Source organism: Cyberlindnera jadinii (genome assembly GCF_001661405.1).
Source record: "Cyberlindnera jadinii NRRL Y-1542 unplaced genomic scaffold CYBJAscaffold_9, whole genome shotgun sequence".
In the NCBI taxonomy this organism is placed as follows: domain Eukaryota; kingdom Fungi; phylum Ascomycota; class Saccharomycetes; order Phaffomycetales; family Wickerhamomycetaceae; genus Williopsis; species Williopsis jadinii.
In genome coordinates, this window is record NW_017963660.1 from 18,153 (window position 1) to 40,114 (window position 21,962).

The 21,962-nt window shown below is 41.4% G+C and overlaps 8 protein-coding genes across 8 annotated transcripts; 5 read left to right on the forward strand and 3 right to left on the reverse strand.

Moving 5' to 3' along the window:
* Positions 1-1,585: 1,585 nt before the first annotated feature.
* CYBJADRAFT_168224 (uncharacterized protein) lies at positions 1,586-2,925 on the reverse strand (the record flags this gene model as incomplete). The annotated part of the gene is made up of 1 exon (XM_020215273.1): positions 1,586-2,925. A coding segment is annotated over exon 1 (1,127 nt), but the record flags the coding sequence as incomplete, so codon positions are not given.
* A 4,161-nt stretch (positions 2,926-7,086) lies between these two features.
* On the forward strand, positions 7,087-9,038 carry CYBJADRAFT_168226 (nucleobase cation symporter-1 family protein). Its single transcript, XM_020215274.1, has one exon. It carries the CDS (start codon positions 7,203-7,205, stop codon positions 8,988-8,990), a length of 1,788 nt encoding a protein of 595 aa, XP_020069720.1. The 5' UTR covers positions 7,087-7,202; the 3' UTR covers positions 8,991-9,038.
* A 641-nt stretch (positions 9,039-9,679) lies between these two features.
* On the forward strand, positions 9,680-11,533 carry CYBJADRAFT_168227 (nucleobase cation symporter-1 family protein). The gene has a single exon (XM_020215275.1). The coding sequence runs from the start codon at positions 9,741-9,743 to the stop codon at positions 11,472-11,474; it is 1,734 nt and encodes a 577-aa protein (XP_020069721.1). The 5' UTR covers positions 9,680-9,740; the 3' UTR covers positions 11,475-11,533.
* Positions 11,534-11,566: 33 nt separating this feature from the next.
* On the reverse strand, positions 11,567-14,782 carry FOX2 (bifunctional hydroxyacyl-CoA dehydrogenase/enoyl-CoA hydratase FOX2). Its single transcript, XM_020215276.1, has one exon. It carries the CDS (start codon positions 14,292-14,294, stop codon positions 11,607-11,609), a length of 2,688 nt encoding a protein of 895 aa, XP_020069722.1. The 5' UTR covers positions 14,295-14,782; the 3' UTR covers positions 11,567-11,606.
* A 501-nt stretch (positions 14,783-15,283) lies between these two features.
* RPS20 (40S ribosomal protein uS10) lies at positions 15,284-15,883 on the reverse strand. Its single transcript, XM_020215277.1, has one exon. It carries the CDS (start codon positions 15,831-15,833, stop codon positions 15,483-15,485), a length of 351 nt encoding a protein of 116 aa, XP_020069723.1. The 5' UTR covers positions 15,834-15,883; the 3' UTR covers positions 15,284-15,482.
* Positions 15,884-16,247: 364 nt separating this feature from the next.
* Positions 16,248-17,546, forward strand: CYBJADRAFT_128988 (URC4/urg3 family protein; the record flags this gene model as incomplete). The annotated part of the gene is made up of 1 exon (XM_020212811.1): positions 16,248-17,546. One exon carries the CDS (start codon positions 16,248-16,250, stop codon positions 17,544-17,546), a length of 1,299 nt encoding a protein of 432 aa, XP_020069724.1.
* A 1,483-nt stretch (positions 17,547-19,029) lies between these two features.
* CYBJADRAFT_98928 (uncharacterized protein) lies at positions 19,030-19,499 on the forward strand. The gene has a single exon (XM_020218046.1). The coding sequence runs from the start codon at positions 19,089-19,091 to the stop codon at positions 19,380-19,382; it is 294 nt and encodes a 97-aa protein (XP_020069725.1). The 5' UTR covers positions 19,030-19,088; the 3' UTR covers positions 19,383-19,499.
* Positions 19,500-19,740: 241 nt separating this feature from the next.
* Positions 19,741-21,844, forward strand: CYBJADRAFT_168232 (transmembrane 9 family protein). Its single transcript, XM_020215278.1, has one exon. The coding sequence runs from the start codon at positions 19,840-19,842 to the stop codon at positions 21,721-21,723; it is 1,884 nt and encodes a 627-aa protein (XP_020069726.1). The 5' UTR covers positions 19,741-19,839; the 3' UTR covers positions 21,724-21,844.
* The last annotated feature ends 118 nt before the right edge of the window (positions 21,845-21,962 follow it).

The following is a 21,962-nucleotide window of genomic DNA, read 5'->3' on the forward strand; positions in this document are numbered from 1 at the left end:
AACTATTATTCCAATCAGAAACTCTTTTTTCACGAGATGTTTTAAGATCACCAATCTTTTGATCAACAATGCTGTAAACATCATTGGGTTTCTTCACAAACAATGCTCTCTACTCTAGTATTATTACTTTTCCAGTCTTTTCTGAAGCTGTTTCACCAGCTGATATATTGTTTACCGAGGTTCAACTTGCATTAGTCAGGTGTGTGATTTGTGCCTTCATGTTTCCTGGACTACACTGCCCACAGCGCATCAACACTTTTGCAAGGACATTTCTTTGTATGACAATCACCCTGACATGTACAACCAGCAAGTTCAATCAGGCTCAAATAAGAATGATCTTTATCGGTGGGTGTTACAAGACTGCAAAACCTTTCAACATTCGATTTGTCAGGTTGTATTAAATTTGATAGCTGTCGGTGATAAACTCGATTGTTATCGATATACACCTCAGAGCGTACGAGGGAAATAGAATCATCGACTTTCAAGCTATCCTCTGTTGATCTGAGCATTTTCTCAATGACAAATTGGCCAATAAAGTCCACAACAACATCAAAATTTGGGCTTGCAAGCTTCCTTGTGACACTGAGTAGTTTTTAATTACATCTATGTCAAAGATAAGCCCCATTTGTTCTTGTGAATTGACTGCAGTGGCACTAACTGTATACATGAAGTTATAGCTAGATATTTTTCACATGTCAATATTCTTCCGTTGTCTTACTTGGTGTTATTGTCAAAAAATTTTATATGGGGGAAAGGAAGACTTTAAACTCATAAACTTCGAAAGATCCGGGTGAAGAAATAATAAACCCTGAGTATTGCGAGATGATACATGTGAATCTGTCCATTCCACTTTGATGAACATTTTTCACTCATTTCTTTATTGGTGGAAATTAAATGCATATACATGAAGAGTTCGAAGCTGTAGATTTAGACGTTATGATAGACTTCCTGTTTCAAGTTTGCAGAGACAGTTACAACTTTTTTGTGCTGAAATCTAGAAATTCTCTTGTCTTTCAGAAAATGTAAACAAAAAGCGCATGCTGATGCATCTCTGGTCAACCAAAAAATCACAACAACAACTTCAGCTCAGTGAATGATCATCAACATTACTCTCTTGAAACCACTGACGAGAAACAGAAAAAGATTTTAGCAGACACGTCATAGGATGGATCAACCTCTCCAAAGGGAAGCTATTTTCACGTATTGGGGGGGGGGGACAAAGCCTACTATCATCATGCTTTAAAGCCACAGGTTCTTCGTTCTATTCAAAACAACTCTAACAAATACAGTATTGGTAAAGAAAAAGACTCTATATCGTCAAACAAAAGATTAAGCAAACTGAGAATTTGCAATGAATGATCAGTGACCCTTATCCCTGGACAATAGCGGAATCAGTATACTGATGACAAAGCATTAGTGAGAGGAAGGGTGAACCAAATTTGCTCTATTAGCTGTTTTCTTACAAATTGTCAGAATCTCGTTCCACACAACCAAACTTCCCGTTATTTTGAAGTCAGACCAAGGCTTACATTAGAGGAGTATATCAATTTGAAGTAAAACCTCAACTACAATTATGCCATGCGTGGTTGAAACATTCAAGGTGTTTTTTATGACCAATAACGAATACTAAAATACTAAAGATATATATTTAAACAGATACAAAAAAAGTTGTGGTCTAGCAATGTCCTTCTGTATTGATTCAGTCCTCCTCTGTAGAACTCTCACTAGACACATTCCCCTCAGAACCATGGTTCTCTGATTCGTCATCGTCAAACTAATCAGCTGGGATATCAGATTCTTCAGATACAAACTCTTCAAAAGAATCTATATCTTCCTGTGACTCTAATGTTTTCATCACACTTTTCTTCAGACTTTCAGCCTTTGCTTCTTGTTCGGCAATCAGACGCATAGTTTCAATGATGCTATCTCTTAATTTTGTGTTAGACATAAAGGCAAGATTTTCATTGATGGCTTTGACAAGAGTAGCTTTATATTCTTTTTTCTCCTTGATTGCATTCTCACGCATCATTATTGCCTTTTTAAGTTGATGCTTTTTCTGTTTGTAGAGAGGTTCAAAGACAGTCTTCTTATACTTCTTTCTCTTTTCCTCCAGAAGTCGTTTCAACTCCCTGTCACCATTCAAGCCGATATCATCACAGTCAAAGAGTTTGCTCAAAACTCTGAAAAGAACAACATCTACGTCTAACTCTGGTAGAACGTTCAATTCAGAAAGGCTTTCGATCACCTGTTCTCTCATGTATTGATTTCTTTTAGTATGATACAAGTGAAATTCATCGTTGCGGCATTGACTCAAAATTTTGAGAAGTTGAGCCTTATGCTTGCTGGCTATGCTTGAAATACGACAATCGTAGTAAAACTGGAGATAAAACTCATCATCATCACACACGGTAGCTGTCGTTGAACCTGTTTTTGTGCGTTTAGCAGTCTGAATTCTCTTATGAATTCTCTCACCTCTGTCGTAAGCTTGATTCTTCAATTTCTTAAGCTTGGCAACTGATATTCCGGTAGCCCTCCTAACTGTTTCCCATGCTTCAGATCGTTCATTACCGACGAGAAAGTCAATATGGATATTCAACAGTTCTTGCACGGCCTCTTTTTGTTCTTCCCTCGTAAGTTTGGGGTCCAGTTTTCTATCACTATTAGTGATCGAGGTATCTGCTTGGTCTGAAGTACTCTGTGATGTCATATCAATATGCCCAATCCTTGGAGGAGTAGTGACAGCTTGATGCAAAACAGGTAACGCGTCTCTTGGTGATGAAGTCTCTGGACCGGCTATGGACTCACCGTTACACTCTGAGCTTGAGAATTCAGACCCAGAACTTCCGACCATCACTCCATATGGCCGAACACCATAGAAACTCCCATTAGGCAGATGTTGATCCATCTTGATTATACTTGATGTCTACTACCAGTAATGTCGAAAGTAGGGATCAGACGTGTAAATTTTTGAAGCTTCAACTTTTCCAACGACGCGAACTCTTTTTTCCACTCCTTCTGATTTCCTTTGTACATGATATCCACAGCAACGACGCACAAAAGAGAGACAAAAGACGCAAGAGCTTTTCAAAAATTGGAAAGCTCTTGCAGGAGCTCGTGCGTTTTGTGAAAACCTCCCGCGTTAGTGTGCAGGCTAGACGCAAGGCAAAATTTTCATTTGCGGCCAATTTTCCAATTTTTTGGTGTAACCTTGCCAATTCTGCAAGTTGCCAGTCAATTCTAACTTTGCCGGCATTAACTGCATCCCAATGCAGTGCTTGACGTACAAATACTCCAAAGTTCGTTATCAACACGAAGATAATGTAGCCTTCGTAGCAATTGTTTTTGTAGACGAACTCATTTAAGCTTGTATATAGTGTATCTTACCATTGTATTCTATTTCTTTCTCTTTCCTGATATAGAAAGTCATGTAAGTGCTGTTTACGCTGACAACTTTGTGTTATAGGCAAATATAACGAAGCTAGTAGGACAAGACAATGATCTAACACATCTATTTCACTGAATGAAGCATAACTTATAATGATAAAACAGTAATCAAACAAGTATCACGTTTAAGAATACTCTCCAAATTTTCATTGTAGTGGTTTTAAATAATCTCTTGTCTATCTGTTCCAATTCATAAAGGAAGTTCTGTCTCCTGATAGGATGGCACAAGAGATAACCTATAATAGTTTAGAGGTGTTTTTAGTATGGAGCTCGGGAAAACACCAGCTTCCTCTTGCAACAAAAACCATTCAATAGTTTCTAGTATCTTCAAAGTCAAAATGTATCTTTTTGTACTTCTCAGAAAGTGATTCCAACTGTCTCAAATGTTTGATGATGTTTAGAAGACATATATTCCCATCCAGAATGAATTTATCGAGCTTTCTTTCAGCCTGAAATCTGTAAGTTCAGCTTATCTAGAAAGTTCTCGAGACTTGAGTAGAAACATTCTTTCCGTCAGGTTCTGGTCTATTGAATAACTTCTCAAAGAGTTTGCCTGTGTTCATCTCTGGGCGGACCAAGACGAATAGTTTAATCTATTTCAAGACCAACTTTCAGGAGTCGTAAAATCATCAAGGGCTGTACAAGGTGAACTTTACCATTCTATACTTGAAGATTGTTTCAAGTTGGCTAGTATCCCACCGAGAATCTTTTTTTGGAAGTCCAGAGACTTTAAATCAACTAGTCTACCATTGTAGTTCAGGATACCATCTAACGTCTCAGGTTTAATAATGTGGTCTATTTCATTGTCAAATACTCTTTGGCTTTAAAAAGAGCCTGTTATTCTGGTTCGTAAATCTTCAATAATTATTTGCCTTTGAGAAACAACAAGATGTTTTGAAATGGCTCAATTATGGTGTTTGCTTCAAGCTTGCAAGAATATCTTTTTGCTTATCGACTGGTTGAGCTTTCCTCCCTTATCCTGAACTGGTTAATTTGAGCATTGGCCTAGAATGAGGTAATACATGGCTTTAAATAGACCTTCACTGAGTTGTGGGTTTGACTCACTGAGTGTTGTTAGAGACATTGTAAGTTGATGACAAAAGAAAAATGTTCAGTATATGTACCACACTTTTTGGACTCACATGATTTAGGTATGCTCTGTTATTAATTTCTTACCTTTGCAAATTCAGCAATATGGAAATGACAGAGGAATATATTCTCGTAATACCATTGAAGCAGTTACAAGTGGTGTTGTTGTAAGCAATTATTTCCTCTAAGTTGTTAGTTGTATGAAGGAGGTCAAGGTTAAGTTCCAAGAAATTAAGGATTTATTCTATCATGATAAATTGATGTCTATTATCAAGATGACGAGCAGCCTGGCATTGCACTCCGGGTGCTCATTGGGACCTGCAATGGAAGAACCGTTACCGCCGAAGATAAGGAGCTGAATACCTTTTCTTTCTAATTATGATCCTCACGGATAGAAAGTACTCTTACAGATTAAAAGAGCCACAGAATCACTTCCAAGTGAAGGGGGTTTGAGCGTCTTGTAAACGAGGAACACGCCGCCGAACTTTCTACGGAGGATACACAGCGTAGACTTACAATTGATTGTATAAATTAGAGTCAAAACGAGTCAGGGCTTTTATCACGATCAAGTATAATTGTGTGTACTGTTACATCCATCGCATTTCACATGAGTGCCAATAGGATATATGGTCGATCAGATAGCCAATTCCGTATCAGAGCGGATAGTATCTGATGAATGTGTCGTGTTCTGAAAGGCCGATAAAGAAGTTACACCTGGCGTGATAAATTGTAACATGTGCCTTACCTTCGGAGACCCATGATTAAATGCAAGAGATCCGGGAATTACCAGTCTCGATGTATATACACATAGCACCAATTATGAGGTAATGTTCTTTCCAGTGGACCAATTTCTTTGAATTTCGTTTATGGTACTCTTTGAATCGTTCAGACCACACCTCAAACTTGGTGCTGAGAACGAAGTCATCTAATTTAATCTACACTGAAGAACAACGGATGGCAATCGATAACGATCTCAGGGGCAAGAGCGCATCAATAAACATTTGCTTCTGGATTGTATTATCAACGTGTATGAAGTCAATTAGTTGCGTCAAGATTTAGCGTATGCTTATGCCTTTGAACCATGTAGCGTAGGCTGGAATATGGCACGCTGACACAGAATAACGCCCGCTCACCTTTCCTCAACATAGTATGTGTTGCCACATGCAGTTTTAGTTAATTGCTCAGACTAGGAAGCTTATAGTTCCCAAATGTAGGTAACATGTAATTGTAGCACAGTCCGGCCATCCAATTGCTCAACTCCTACGGCGATTAGCCTTATCAAACAATTTAATCGTGTTCCGAAAAGGGAACACGAGGAAATAACGCTATAACCAGTGGGTACAATTGACAATGAACAATGCTGGGGTAAAAAACATCAATTCCAAAAGATAAACCTGATTGGGGTCGAATACCCAACTCTCCAGAAGGTATAGTTCTGGGGAAAAGGATCACGCCAGCATGGAAACAACCCATATGGCAATCTCATTTATGAATGTTTGGAACTTGTATGTGTGTGTAGATCACGTCTCGGACCGGCTACCGTTTCTCATTGGTTGTTCAAGGCCAACAATCGCGTAAGGCACAGATCGCCCCTCATCGCTAAATTCCCGTTACAACGGTAAATTCCGAGAGCATTGGGGGCCATTGGAGAGTTTATCGATCCGTAACTACGTGAACCGGCAGGTACCTGGAGAGGATCAACTAACGCACGAGACGTTAAGTTCAACCGCTATCGCAACATCGATAGAACTTGAAAGTTCTAACTTACGACTGTACATGTATGTACCTATATCATGATCCCGTACGTCTATCAGTACAATGTCGCCTGTAGTAATTCTCTCCAGAGCTTTGCAACTTCTGATGTGCAATGTCGGCGATCTAGCCATGGTGTCGTATCAGTCCGGTGAGTGCTGCGATGAAGCATCGCTACTACTACACAGTGCGTCTACGTACAATGAACAAATCATCACCTGTTAAGATGAGCAATAAGGGCGAACCTATCGAGCCATCAACGGTGCGACAATTGAGTAGCGTATACCAACCTCTAAACGAAGTGATAGATTTCCTCATGTCACAGGTGCGAGAAGTACACATCGTCAGTAGTGTACCGGTACACGCTAGCTAAGCACCCGCTACACGCTTAATTGGGTCTTCGGGCTCCCAATGGCCATAGTAAGTAGTACGTTATGAACACCAGCAGAGCTGCGATCAGTTTAGAGTCCTCGTGCCCTGCAAATAAAGCAGTACCATTCCATACAATGTGTTCAATCAATAGCCTAAACTGGGCTTGTCCTGAACAGTATCTCCATCTTACATCATCTTCTGCTTTGTCTAAGATGCTCTGATTTTTTCTTTCTTTTTTCTCTTTTCTTTTTTTGTCCAACCAGGCGGACCAATCCGTCCGTTGGACTGTTGCGCTGATCAGGACGGTTTCCTGTTACTCAACACGAACAAGTACCAAGTTTCCTTATCAGTTGTGCCTCAGACCTCTTGAAAAACGCAGCGATTACATTGCATACGTCAAACATCTTCTTTTATCTTCTGATTTGTAGGTTGGAATCGTAGGAAATGATACATATATAAGCGTTCATCTCCGCCATCTTTTGCTTCTCATGTGATGGTGATAGATCAAGTGCACACACACATATATATACACAAACATAAGAACCATGTCCTCGGCATCGTTCTCAGACACTAAGAAGGCCCCAGAGGAGTATGTCCTCGAGGACAGAGCATCAGCTGAATACTCCGAAGTTGATGGTAAAGTAAGAACTGGATCCTTTTCTGAAGTTTCGGAGCCAGAAGGGTTCATTTCCAAATTCTTGTACAAGATCAGTTTGCAGAAGAACTCCAAGCTCACCCTGAGCGAGCAATTCCTCGTCAACAAGGATTTACAACCTGTTCTTGATGAAGATGACAGACCTTGGAGATGGTGGAACTTTGTGTTCTTTTGGGTTGCCGATGCGTTCAACGTTAACACATGGCAAATTGCAGCCACCGGTGTGCAAGCTGGTCTCTCCTGGTGGGAGACTTGGATCTCCGTTTGGTTGGGGTATGGATTTGTCGCAGTTTTCTTGTTTGTCTCCCAAAGAGTTGGTTCACACTACCACATTACTTTCCCTGTGAGTTGTAGAGCGTCATTCGGTACTTTTGGTTCCATCTGGCCTGTCATTAACAGAGTCGTCATGGCTATCATTTGGTATTCTGTCCAGTCCTGGATTGGTGGCCAGTGTGTTGCACTAATGCTCAAGGCTATCTTTGGTGCTGACTTGGATACCAGAATTCCAAACGGTATCGCAAGCTCTGGCACTACAACTTTCCAATTTTTGTGTTACTTTTTATTCTGTTTCTGCTCTTTACCTTTCATCTATTGCAGACCTCAGACGGTGAGACACTTGTTCACCGTGAAGGCTTATGCCTGTTCTACAGCTGGTATTGCTTTCCTCGTTTGGACCATTGTCCGTGCTGGGGGTATTGGTCCAGTGGTTGATCAAAAGACCAGCTTACATGGCTCCGACCATGCTTGGGCTTTCATCAACTCCACAATGAACTGTTTGGCCAACTTTGCTACTTTGATTGTTAACGCTCCTGATTTCTCACGTTTGGCAAAGAGACCATCCTCTTCTTCGTTATCTCAGTTCTTGGCCATTCCAATCTGTTTTGCCCTCACATCACTGATCGGTATTTTGGCATCTTCTGCCTCCACAACAATGTATGGCGAGACCTACTGGTCACCATTGGATTTGTTGACACGTTATGTTGAAAGTTATACATCTGGAGATCGTGCTGGTGTGTTTTTCATCTCTTTTGCATTTGCTTTGGCCCAGGTTGGTACGAACATTTCTGCAAACTCTTTGTCCGCTGGTACGGACGGTTCTGCTTTGCTTCCAAGATATGTCAACATTAGACGTGGTGGTTTCTTCTGTGCCGCTATCGCCTTCTGTGTCTGTCCATGGAACTTCTTCACTACTTCAAAAAACTTCACCACTTATCTTAGTGCTTATTCCGTGTTCTTGTCCTCCATCGCAGGTGTTGTCGCCGCTGATTACTGTGCTGTTCGTAGGGGTTACATCAACATTTTCCACTTGTACTCAAACAACCAAAGCATGAATTACACTTACAACAAACTGGGTGTCAACTGGAGAGGTTATGTTGCTTACATTTGTGGTATTTTACCAAATGTTGTTGGTTTTGCTGGTGCCTGTGGTAACGATGTCCCAGTTGGTGCAACATATCTGTACAACTTGTCTTTCTTCTGTGGTTACATTACTGCATTCTGTGTCTATTGTGCCCTTGTCTACGTCTTCCCAGTTAGAGGTATGCCTGAGAAGAAGTTTTTGAGTAAGCGTGGATGGTATGAGACATTCATCGACTACAATGTTGACGACTTCACTAAGGAGATCAATGAATACCATCCAGATGAGTACGTCAGTGGTCAAGCCAAATGGTTTAGCTGAATTTCTCACTAGTTATATTGGTTTTAAATTTAATATTGTCTTTTTCACTCGCTTTTTCTAAAAGAACGTATTCAATCGACTGCCTTACCATTCTAGCGCAGATGAATGGGAGAGTGAAGCTCCTCCCGTAGTGATTGGCACCCTTTTCGTGCCTAGGAACCAAGCCTGTACATTCTCACCATGTTGATTTCCATTCTTTCTCTTAGCTGTGTAGAACTTCATCAGGAGAGTCGTACTTTTCCATCACCAGTTTTAAAGGTGTGATTATACGAGAAGGGTCTAGTTCTTTCGCCTCACTAGTTAAAGGCATAAAAAAAAAGAAACTTGACGCTGAACTACAACCGTCACCGTGCACGGCTCCATGACACCACCTCATCAGCAGACCAGAACTAATTTGGTGTCAGCAAATGAGTAAGCACTTCTCAAGAGAATTCAATAAAGCAAATTCAAACAAAGCACCAAACCAACAGCATTTGCTAAAGGGAATAGACAAACTACCCAGGTCTTTTTTAGTAGGGAATATAATATTTGGTGAATAAAATTTGATTTCCCAAGTAACAGCTAACGGCATTTCAACTCTATGCATCATGCAAGGCCTATGCAGTGTTGAAGTTTTAAACGCCGCTCGAATGAAAAATTTCTTCAATATACATGGAGACCTCTTCTTATAAAAACTATTCCTCAAGACTCGAAAAATTTTACATCAGAAGAGTTCAGTTTTATATTCAATATGGACTAGAGATCAACAAAATGGAGAAAGTGGAGTTTGATAGCATTAAATCCCAGGAAACAGAGCTTACTGGAAACCTTCCAGAAACTGAAAACCAGTCTTTGCAGAAGAGGTTCTGGACTTGGTTGTCATTGCATGACTCTGACTTATCACTCACCGTCTCCGAGCAGTTCCTCATTAATCAGGATTTACAGCCAGTGTTTGATGAACATGAGAGACCATGGAGCTGGTATAATTTTGTATTCCTTTGGGTTAGCGAGTCCTTCAATATCAATACCTGGCAAATTGCATCCACTGGTGTTCAGGCAGGACTGTCATGGTGGGAGTGTTGGATCTCTGTGTGGTTGGGATATTTCTTTCTCTCCGTATTTGTTTCAATATCCCAAAGGGTTGGTTCTCATTATCACATCTCCTTCCCTGTTAGCTGCAGAGCATCATTTGGTACATTTGGATCCATTTGGCCTGTCTTGAACAGAGTTGTCATGGCTTTCGTCTGGTACTCAGTGCAAGCATGGTTGGGATCTGAGTGTGTCCAGTTAATGCTAAAGTCTATCTTTGGTGCAGACTTGGATACTAGAATTCACAATGGAATACCAAATTCTGGTACTACAACTTTCCAGTTCATGTGCTACTTTTTATTCTCATTGTTTTCCCTACCTTTTATCTATTGCAGACCTCAAACTGTCAGACACCTGTTTACAGCTAAAGCTTACTTCTGTTCTACCGCAGGTATTGCTTTCTTAGTGTGGACTATTGTTCGTGCTCATGGAATTGGCCCTGTTATCCATGAACAAACGGCTTTATCAACCTCGGACCATGCTTGGGCTTTCATAAACTCCACAATGAGTTCTCTATCCAATTTCTCAACCTTCATCCTCAACGCTCCAGATTTCTCCCGTTTGGCAAAAAGACCAAAGGATTCTTCCTTATCACAATTTGTTGCCATTCCAATATGCTTTGCCACAACATCGCTCATCGGTATTTTGGCATCTTCTGCATCAAAGAGCTTGTATGGCGAGGTATACTGGTCTCCACTGGATCTGTTGACCCGTTATGTGGAAGATTACACACCAGGTGATCGTGCTGGTGTCTTTTTCATATCTGCTGCCTTTGCTTTAGCTCAGGTTGGTACAAACATATCTGCAAATTCCATCTCTGCGGGGACTGACGGTTCTGCTCTTCTCCCTAGATTCATCAATATCAGACGTGGTGGATTTGTATGTGCTGCTGTGGCCTTTGCCATTTGTCCATGGCATTTCATGTCTTCAAGTGCAAACTTCACAACCTATCTTAGTGCATATTCTGTGTTCCTTAGTGCTATTGCCGGTGTCATTGCTGCAGATTACTTGGTTGTTAGAAGAGGGTATATCAATGTCTTCCATCTGTATCAACACGGCGCAGACAAGAACTATTCATACAATAGATTTGGCATCAATTGGAGGGCATATGCAGCTTATATCTGTGGTATTATGCCAAATGTTGTTGGATTTGTCGGTGCTTGTGGAGCAAAGGTCCCTATAGGTGCCACCTATGTTTATAACGTCTCTTTCTTCTCTGGTTACTTGACGTCCTTTGGAGTCTACTGCCTTTTGGTTTACTTCTTCCCGGTTCCTGGTATGCCTGAAAAGGACTTCTTGAAGAGAAGAGGTTGGTACGAAAGTTCTGGTAACTATCAAGTTGAATACTTCTACGATGAGATCAAGTACGATCACCCAAATGATTTTATCAAATCTCATGGGAAGCTGTTCGGTTAATGTACATAAACGCTATCAAAACTATCCTTACCATAACCATAACTAATGATAATAATGACTTAATGAATTTCTTTCTACAATTTCAGTGTAAATTTCATACTCACATGTTCGTTATATTTCCTATTTATTAATTTACAACTTAGCACCAGTGCCCAAGTTCAATGCGGCATTGTTGATGACACAAACATTACGCTCAACAGACCACGTTTGGAAAGTAACCTTGTTACCATTCTTCCATGCCTTAACCTTCAAATGCTCACCTGGGTAAACCACATTGGTGAAACGCACCTTGATCTCCTTGAATGGACCAAACTTTTCGTACAATTGTTTCACAGTGATGCCAAAACTGGCCAAACCGTGTAAGATTGGCTTTGGGAAGTTTGCCTTTGCGGCGAATTTTGGATCAATGTGCAACGGGTTGTAATCACCTGACAGTCTATAGATTGCAGCTTGGTCTTCAGACGTTGGAACAGTGATTTCATAATCTGGCGTGGCCGATGGGGCTTCATGAGAAGCAACAGCAAATGTGGTTCTGTCCTTGTACTTCTTGGAACCATCAGCTGCCTGAGCCTTTCTGATAAAAGTAGTTGACTCGTTGTAGAAAATCAACTCACCAGTGTTCTTATCGTAAGTCTTGAACCCACCAACGACAACAGCTGCCTTAGAACCCTTGTTTTGAACCTCCACAGGGTACGCCTCTGTACGCAATGTTGCACTAGTTGGCAATGGGAACTTGTGCAAACGCAAATATTGCTCTCCGTGTAACAACAAGGCAGGGTTGAAGTTAGTCAACAATTTGTTAACCTCTAAACCACCACTCTCATCCATGAATGGAATAACACCGTAGGAAGGAATGACTTCAAAGTTTGGATCACCCTCGTAAACGTAATTGAGTTCTTTAGCTTTGGCACCAAGACCCAAGTTATACAAGATGACATCACGTTCAGTGTACTTGAAAGTATCCTTAGAATCCTCTTCATCGTCGTCGTCATCATCGTCGTCATCTCCATCAACTTCATCTCTGGCCAACGCGCCCAAAATGTTTAGAGAAGAATCTTGAGTGGATTTGTTATAAGCTGGCTCAGAAAAGTCGACAATCTCATTCCAGTGGTCTCTAATGAACTCGGGTTCAATTTCACCCTTTCCAACGGCACCTTTAGCTGTTTGCCATCTGGTGTTACCAATCCAACCAGCACCAACTTCAAATACCAAGCCTGAAGCATTAATGGCATCTGAAGCAGCAAGCACAACAAATGGAGAAACCTGTGAAGGATCAAACTTGTTAAACTCATCCTCCTTGAAAATAGTCTTTGTCATGGCTGTTTCAGCGTGTGGTGCAATTGCAATTGCTCTGATACCGTGCTTGGCACCTTCAATGGCCAATGTCTTGGTAAATCCAATGATACCACACTTTGCAGCAGCATAGTTAGCTTGACCAAAGGAACCATAAATACCAGATGTAGATGTCATATTGATAATGGTACCTGATTTCTGTTTCAAGAACAAAGGCCAAACAAGCTTGGACAATCTGTAAGGTGCCAAAACATGGATATCTTGGATTTGGTCCCACTCAGCATCGGTCATTTTGAGGAAAGAGCGGTCTCTTAAGATACCAGCATTGTTAACAAGTACATCGACACGACCATAGGTGTCCAATGCAGTCTTGATAATACCTTCACCTTCAGTGACAACGTTGGATTTGTCACCAACAGCATCACCACCAGCTTGTCTGATCTCGTTGACAACGTTGTCTGGGTTGGCAATATCATTGACAACCACTTTTGCACCATACTTACCAAACAACAAGGCATGTGCACGACCGAGACCATTACCAGCACCTGTAACAATGACAACTTTATCTTTTAGAGAAACCTTCTTGTTTCCTTGCTCATTCTTTGGGAGTTTCACGCTCTCTGCAACCAATCTGTTGTAATCTGAAAGCTGGTTTGGATACGAAACTTTGTTGAATGGTTTATTCTCAAACTTGAAGATATCTTTGTACTTGTTCAAAATAGCCTCTGGAGTGAAAGTTTCATCAGGCTTGAAGAGTTCACCCAAAGATCTCTGCCAACGGATTTGGCCATAGAAACCAGCTGCAACCTCATAGATGGAGTTTGTGGAGGTTGAAGATTCATGAGTCAAATAAAGAACCAATGGCACAACCTTTTCTGGTCCTAATTTCTCTAGCATATCCTTTGGGAGAATTTCTTCCGTCATTCTTGATCTGGCCAATGGCGCAATGATGTTAACATTGATGTTGTACTTGCTACCTTCTTTAGCCAACGTCTCACCAAAACCGATCAAGGCAGACTTGGCCAAGGCATAGTTAGCTTGTCCAAAGTTACCGTATAAACCAGCTGGAGAAGAAGTGTTAACGATACGACCATATTTCTGATTTCTGAAATATGGCCAAGCAGCCTTGGTCAACTTGTAAGCACCTCTCAGGTGCACGGCAAGGACTAATTGGAAATCCTTCTCCGTCATGTTTTTGAAACTGGAATCTCTCAAGATTCCGGCATTGTTGATGATAACGTGAACGGTACCGAAGTTCTTCACCGCGGTGTCAACAATACGATCACCAAACTCCACGGAATCGTAATTTGCCACAGCTACACCACCGGCGGCTTTGATCTCGTTGACAACGACATCTGCCGCCCTGTGATTCTCTCCACCAGCATCACCTTTCAACGAGCCTCCCAAGTCGTTCACGACAACTTTAGCACCTCTCTTTGCATAAGCGAGTGCGTACTGCTTTCCCAAACCACCACCGGCACCGGTGATGATGACAACTTTATCCTTAAATAACAATTGCTCACCCATTGTTTTGACAGTCCCAATGTGTGAAATTATTAATCCGCTACAAAACGTTTTGCTAAGAACAACAACAAGAAGACTGAAGGTGGGAACAAAACAGCGTGTTTATATATAATTTCAATGGGCCACTCATGATTCCCCTCCTCGAAACCGGGGTTGGTTGCGATAATTGCCATGAATTGTCAAATTTGTATGTTGTTACCCGTAAGATAATTTTTTGCACTTTTCGCCATAATTCTAACCGTTGGCTGGAATTTGTGGGGGACAGAAAACTGTTCTTTATGGAGTACAGCAGGTTAAACCTTCCCCTGAGATGGGGGTCGACCTGTTTCCCCTTACCGTTTTGCCGTGGTAAAATGATGAAATCGAGGTTGAAGGAAAGCACCCCCTCCCGCCAGAGTCGTTGGCCACACTTTTCCTACGGTTTAGTATCTTGATTCTCCACGCTTGGAAACGATGACTAGCCACCGGTGACACAAAAAAAACACAAACAAACTTTGGTCCCGTACCGGTCAAGCGAGCGTCTCATTCTTTTCTTTGCGGGGGTTATGGATAATTTGACCGAGGCCAAATCTCTAAAGAGAAATAACCGCGAGGGATCACTGGTGTTTGGGTGTAATGTCTAAAATGACCGAGGGAGTAGTGGTATACATGGGCCACACTGTGGTTTTACTGAGTTACCTGAACAAGTATTGGGACAACTGGGCACCTCATTATGTTTGTTGCCTAGGGTTTCTCCGTACCTGACTGGCGTAATATCAACATCTTTCTTCTCATGAGTATTCCATTATGTCCTTAAAGTGTTCATCTCAAGAGTATTCTTGACATGTCAGGAAACCGATGGTGTTTTGGACACTTGTGCTATGATTATCGAGACTTCAGAAGATTTTTGATTTAGCTTGGTTGTTGAACTGTCAATCCATTCTTCTTAACAAGCATTTTCTACAAATTTACTACAGGCAGTCTCGGCAATGAAATATATTGTTTTATAGAGAACCCGAACCAACGGAATATAAACAGCTGATAATCACCAGAGGTATTAGAACTGAATGATCTAGAGCTAATGAAAAACAATGAGGTTTATACCGTAATTTCAACCTTTAGAGTTCTTATAACATCAACACATAAAACACAGCAGAATGAGCTTTGAGATTTTTTATACAGGTCACATTTTAGCTAAAGTTAGTTAAAACTTTAAGCAGCAACGGTGACCTCGACATCCACACCTGGCTCGATGGTGATTTGAGTGATTTGCTTGACAATAGCAGCTGGGGCTTGCAAGTGAATAACTCTCTTGTGGATTCTCATCTCATAAGAATCCCAGGTCTTAGAACCCTCACCGTTTGGAGTCTTTCTGGTAGCAATCTTCAAAACCTTGGTTGGCATTCTGATAGGACCCTTGGTGACCAACTTCTTCTCAGAAGCGTTGGAGACAATGGAGGCACAGACCTTCTCCAATTGCTTAACCTTGGTGGAAACCAAGGTCATCTTAATCTTGTGGATGACAACTTCTTGTTGTTGCTCTTTCTTCTCAATTTCAGACATTATAATACCTTTTACTTCTTGAAAGTTGGTTGAAGAGATCCAAAAAGGTGACAATAAGAGTTCTTGAAGAAATTTTCACTTTTTTTTTCACTACTCTGCGTGCTTGTGAGGCAAAAAAAAAACCTGCGTTGTTGCACAAACCATAATACTTGATAGAGAAAAGGTGAGTCTGTGGTGTCTGGATGTTTGAAGGTGAATTTTTTGTTACCCTGACAATCTCTCAAGGCTTCAGTTTGAATAACTATCACGTGTACGGAACTATGGTTATTACCCCGACGGAGATAAGGATTGCGGTGACACTTCCAACATAATCCATTTGTGAATTGTTATAGTATATAAAATCAACAAGGCATCCCTTGAATACGAAACTTGACCAAATCTATTCAAACATTAATTTTAGGAATAGGCATTGGAATGACACAGGATATTGAAAAAGCAAAAGAATTGTTACAGATTCAAGCTGTGCGCCAGCATACTGCCCCAATCTTTGAGCTTGCCTTGCAGAACAATTTGGATTACTTTGATGTTGATCTGTCCAAAGTCGATGATGTTGTTGACTTTGTTACTGATGTCATTGATAGAGATTTCAAAGACAAGTATGATACTATCCCACCACATGGTCGTTGGGGTCATCTCAACGCTGGTGGTGACTTGCGTGTCGAGTCCTTGATCGAACTATGGAGATCACAGAATGTTGCTGAGATTGAGATCGGAAAGAAGCTCATCGATCTTTTCGTTTTCTCCGTGTTGATCGATGCTGGTGCCGGCAATGAGTGGAGATACATCGAGAAGGGAACGTCCAAAGTTTTCAATAGATCTGAAGGTTTGGCCATTGTATCTATTGATATGTTCAAGAATGGTGAACTGAGCGACGATCCAAATGATCCTTATAAGGTCAGTGCATCTAAGTTGGTGTCCTTCGAAGAGCCACAATTGATCAAATCATTTCAAATCACCAAGGCTAATCCTCTAACTGGAACTGAAGGACGCTTACAACTTCTGCAAAATTTGGGTAAGGCATTGCAATCGAACAATGAGATTTTTGGTGAGGACGGTAGACCAGGAAATCTCATTGAGTACCTCCACAAGCAGTCTGTTGATGATTCATTTGAACTTCCACTACTATGGAATGCATTGATGGAAGGGCTTACATCCATCTGGCCGAAGGGAAGAACTCAAGTGGATGGTGTATCTCTCGGTGACGCATGGCCTTTATCTACGACGGCTAAGCTTGGTGTAACTGACTTTGTTGACACCATCATCCCTTTCCACAAGCTCACACAATGGCTGTGTTATTCACTAATTGTTCCCCTGAAGGATTATGGTTATAAGTTCAACATTTCAAAGCAGACGCTACAAACCGGATTACCAGAGTACCGTAACGGAGGTTTGATCTACGATTTGAAAGTCATTGAGTTGAAGCCGGAACATCTCAAGCGTGGACTTGAGCTCTCCAAGGAGATCAAATCAAAGACACCAGAGATTCCAAGTTTTACACCGGATGACGGTGTGATTGTCGAATGGAGAGCGCTCACGATTGGCTTTTTGGACTATATCCTACCACTCGTCAACAAGAAGCTCAACTATGATCTATCCTTACCACAACTTATTGAAGCTGGAAGCTGGAAATCTGGAAGAGAAATTGCCGCACAATTGAGGCCAGAGACTAAGGGACCACCAATTGATCTCTACAGCGACGGCACAGTGTTTTGAAAACAACTCGTGTAAATTGAGCATCACACACCTTTTTATAGATTCTGTGAGTTGACCAAAGATGGAGGGAGCGTCCTTGACACTTAGACCAACTCTTGGCTTTCGTAAACCGCTCAGGCAACTCTGCTATCTTAATCTGACGTTGCCTGACTCTTCGATCAATGGCAAAAAACTTCGTGATAAAGGAGTGGCGAGTAATCAAAAGATATTTACTTTGTCCTTGAATGGATTTATGTGTAGATTTGTTTCACAAAGAGCAAGTTTAATGAGGAACAGTTCTTCTCAAAGAGATATATCAATGTTCAACAGCGGTATGGAGGCGAACGCGCCCAAATACATTCGTTATGGAGGTGTTATTGACAATTTCCGATACAGTGAAATGGGGTTCAAAAATCCCGAAATCCACGAATAAATGACGACAAAAGTGCAGAGTCCTTAACAGTTGTCATATACGATTGGGTTTGAAACTTCCGCAGTATATGAAGAAACAGGGAGTGGGGAATCGTATTAGTGAATCTTTTGGTTATCATTCCGGCTCCAAAGACATTCTAGATTTTATACTAGAAGTGGCCAATTTCCGGCTTATCCGAGCTCAAATACGTCAAGAACGACCAATCTTATGCACAGGCAGTCGTTTTAGGTTTGGCACTGGCTTGTTGTTGTCTCAGTAAACTAAAATTGACATAGCTCTGAATTTTCCAGGTAATTTGTATATGTATCTCTCTTCAATGGGCTAAGGGCCTAAAGAGCGGAAGCATTGAATTCATCTCAGCTTCTCGGAGTGTTTCCAATTTGTATAAATACTACAGTTGAAGTATCCATCTGCAACAAATTTCAATCAGCTGCATTAACCATTTCAGGTCCTTAAACTGTTACTGAGAACTGATTCATCATACATCATGCACATACACATCTGAGATTCATCTGCCCATACGTCTTGACTTGGAGTCTGTGAGTTGTGGTTCCAACTACTTTGTGACCAAATTGCCTTGCATAGACTCAGGGATTCGAGTATCCACTTCACGAGTGCTATGCCCGCAACCTCATCGTTCGGCAGGCATACATTCTGTCATACAATCAGCTATTTTATACATAGCAAGGTTCACAATTATATCAAATAGTGATCTAGATGTTGAAGTTATTCACCAATGAACTGTGTTCAACTGATAAGTTTATCGAATATTAACACCCCCCCCCTGTTCCCAGGTCTAGAGGGTGAGGACAATGCAGGTCGACCCTTACTCCTAAACTGTCGCCACAACGACAACCCCTGTGTAATAAATCTTCTGTATTCTGCCATCCTAATGCACAACCCAGGAAGCACTGTACAACCTGAATTTCAGTGTGGTGCTGAGGCGACTATATGGTATACATCATACATAGGAGGAGGTACGTCGAGGGCCTAAACTACCAACTAATCATATGAGGGTACAAATCTTACCCTATATAGGAGTGTCCAAATGATGTATATCAAAGTAGGGTAGTCCTTTGGCTTGGATATTTCCCGTTGGAAGCTAACCTTAACTTTGGGCTTGCAGCTCGATGAGAGTTTATTCTTCATGCGCATGGGCATGCAGTTTAGTCTCAAAATTCTCCTCAGGAAGAACGGTTGCTAAAATCTTCTCCAAAATTGAGCAAGCTGTAGAAAACGGCGTCCTCCCTCAAACGCGCTGTACGGTGTTGCCGAACACCGGCGTCAACAAACTTGCATTGAGACCTCTGACAGACCCAAATACATTTTGTCAATCGATGAGCGCGAAATACTGTCCAAGCGTTAAGATAGTAGGTCGGCTTTCAAGATACCCCTTTTCTTTGCAAAAAAGAAAACACCTGTAAATGAATCTATGTATCAATCGCCTCACCGGTTGAAGTCTCTCCTTAATTTGAAACACTGCTAAGCCTTATAATCCAGCCCTGTCTGATGAATGGCCCCATAACCAACATTGAAACAAGGCTTATATTTTTTCATCTAACCGGTACTGTCCCCCTTGGAAGCGTAAACCTGATCGCGGATGCGTGAGTTTGCGTCAGACCCGCGTACACAGGGGAATTGCTGGTAGTCCCTGGTAAGTCCCTGGCAGCCTGGCGTTGCCCGATTGCGAGTTCCAGTAAACCTAACGAATTGGTTAAAAATTCCTCTCACTTTACGAACCGTTGTTCTTAAGGTCCTAATTTCATGGTTTCAAATTGCTATAGATCGAGTCGGTCGTCTGACCTTTAACCAACTTCGTGAACTGTGAAGCAATCTTTTAGAAAACAAAAAAAAACACACACACACAAGTGGATCAAGAGGATGTTGCTGAAAAATTTCTTTGTAAGCATACTCACCACAGTGGTGCTTCTAGCGGGAACCGGTGCTTCAAAGATATACAAGAAAGGGGACCCAATTTCAGTTGGCGTTAAACCCCTGACTCCAGGTGGTGGTTCCTTCGACGAGGCATTATACCTCAACACTGTTGATTTCTACTACCCGACTCTGGGATCATGTCCACCAGTTGAGCAACCGGGTCGTTTGAGCAACGAATCACATGTCCTACAAGAGGATGCACTCTTTCAAAACAACTTGATGGAAGCTCCAATCAAAGCGACATTTATGGAGAACAGTAGATGTCAACATGAATGCGACAAGGTGTACAGCTTGGAAAACATTTCTCTTATTCACGATCTCATAGAACAGGACTACAGATTGAACTTCTTCCTGGATGACATCCCTGTCGGTAAAGATGCCTACGATGTTGAGACAAACAAGTTCTTTGTCAAGCCGGGAATCCCTCTGGGTTACTTGGACTTCTACAACGTGCCACATTTGTTCAACCACTTCCAGTTCATCGTGTATTACAAGAACTTCAAGACTGGTTATGAAATTCTCCACGTAACGGTCACTGAGCAATCTTTGAACAGACCACCAAAGAATGAGATCCGTTGCCATTTGGAACAACCTGTATACTTTAGCAGACATGAACAAATGTTCAGTGGTACAAAGTACAGTTATGAATTCTTCTGGAAAGAGACCAACAAGTACATTGGCAACAAATGGGATATCTACAGAAACGATATCGTTCGTCCGCTGATCTTAAACGTTACGCTGATGTTGTTTTTGTCCTTGGTGATAATCATCGGGGGTTTCTCATATAAAACGTACCGGAAGGCCACTACCTATGAAAGAGCAAGAGCAATTCGGAACAAAAAGACAGCAAACACGCAGATAGAAGAAGACATTGTCAATAGTGATGATCTTGGCTTATCATGGCCATCTCTTGCACTTCAGGTGCAGAGACGCCCAGGGAACTTTGCGCTGTTGAGTTTGTTTGTATCAGTAGGCACGCAAATCACTACATGTGCTATCTCCCTATCTGTCTTTTACTTACTAGGTGGAATCCAGGTCCATAGATTGGACGGGTACTTTACAAAGGTTTCAGTGGTCCTGTTCTTTATCACCACTCCTTTGGGATCTGCACTGAACTCTTATCTTAACAAGCTCTATTTCGAGAGCGGTAACCAGTTGACGATTGCAGCTGCTTTGGACTCCTTTGCCGTCCCATTGCTGTTGACTCCAATGATCTACTGGTATAACTGGACCAATGAAACTGTTGGGTCTCCATACAGAGTGACATGGTCGTTGTTTTTTAAATCGTGTGAGGCTTATGCTGCTATTTCGGTGTGTTCCTTCCTTGCCAGTTACAAGTACTTTACTGTCCCTACACGTAAAGTAAGTGAGATTGAACGTCAAGTCCCACACCTACCAATCACTTTCCGTACTATTCCAAACGTTCTGATATTTGGCATTGCACCATTTTCCATCATGGTTGTGCCACTGTCAAGGTTCTACTTGACGTTGTGGTACCATCACACTTATTCCGATACTACGGTGAGCTGGTTTCTGTTTATTCTCATCGCAATGATTGTTGTCACTGCAAATTTGAACATTTACTATTCGTTGTGTGTTGGTAACTGGCGTTGGGGATGGCTCAGTTTCCTAAGCGGCTCAAGCATTGGTCTCTTTTGCTTCGCCTACTCTTTCCACCTCACAAAGTACAACTTTGGTAACAACGCTTCTTTGCATCTTTTCCTCATACAAGATTTGACAATATCCACCATGTTTGCGCTTATCGGAGGATCGTTAAGTTTCCTAACTGGCTATTGGTTAACCCTTAATCTTTACAAAGGATTAAATTGATACCCTCATATTGTCTCACCATACACGACACAACACTTCTATGTGTTCAAAGTTTATACAGATGTGTTCTGGTCATGACAAAACAGATGGGTTTGGAATTTGTTATATACAATCTTCTATACAATCCAAAACAATTTAATTTTTACAATGTAGATTATGAGACACACGTTGATCATATATGTCAACCAGTTGTTGATGATATCAGAACTTTTTGTTAATATGGGACGTGCAATGACTTT

What these genes read in the sequence shown, in the direction of transcription:
- CYBJADRAFT_168232 (XM_020215278.1), top strand. Translation starts at nt 19,840, where the DNA reads ATGTTGCTGAAAAATTTCTTTGTAAGCATACTCACCACAGTGGTGCTT.
- CYBJADRAFT_168227 (XM_020215275.1), top strand. Translation starts at nt 9,741, where the DNA reads ATGGAGAAAGTGGAGTTTGATAGCATTAAATCCCAGGAAACAGAGCTT.
- RPS20 (XM_020215277.1), bottom strand. Translation starts at nt 15,833, where the DNA reads ATGTCTGAAATTGAGAAGAAAGAGCAACAACAAGAAGTTGTCATCCAC.
- CYBJADRAFT_98928 (XM_020218046.1), top strand. Translation starts at nt 19,089, where the DNA reads ATGAGAGTTTATTCTTCATGCGCATGGGCATGCAGTTTAGTCTCAAAA.
- FOX2 (XM_020215276.1), bottom strand. Translation starts at nt 14,294, where the DNA reads ATGGGTGAGCAATTGTTATTTAAGGATAAAGTTGTCATCATCACCGGT.
- CYBJADRAFT_168226 (XM_020215274.1), top strand. Translation starts at nt 7,203, where the DNA reads ATGTCCTCGGCATCGTTCTCAGACACTAAGAAGGCCCCAGAGGAGTAT.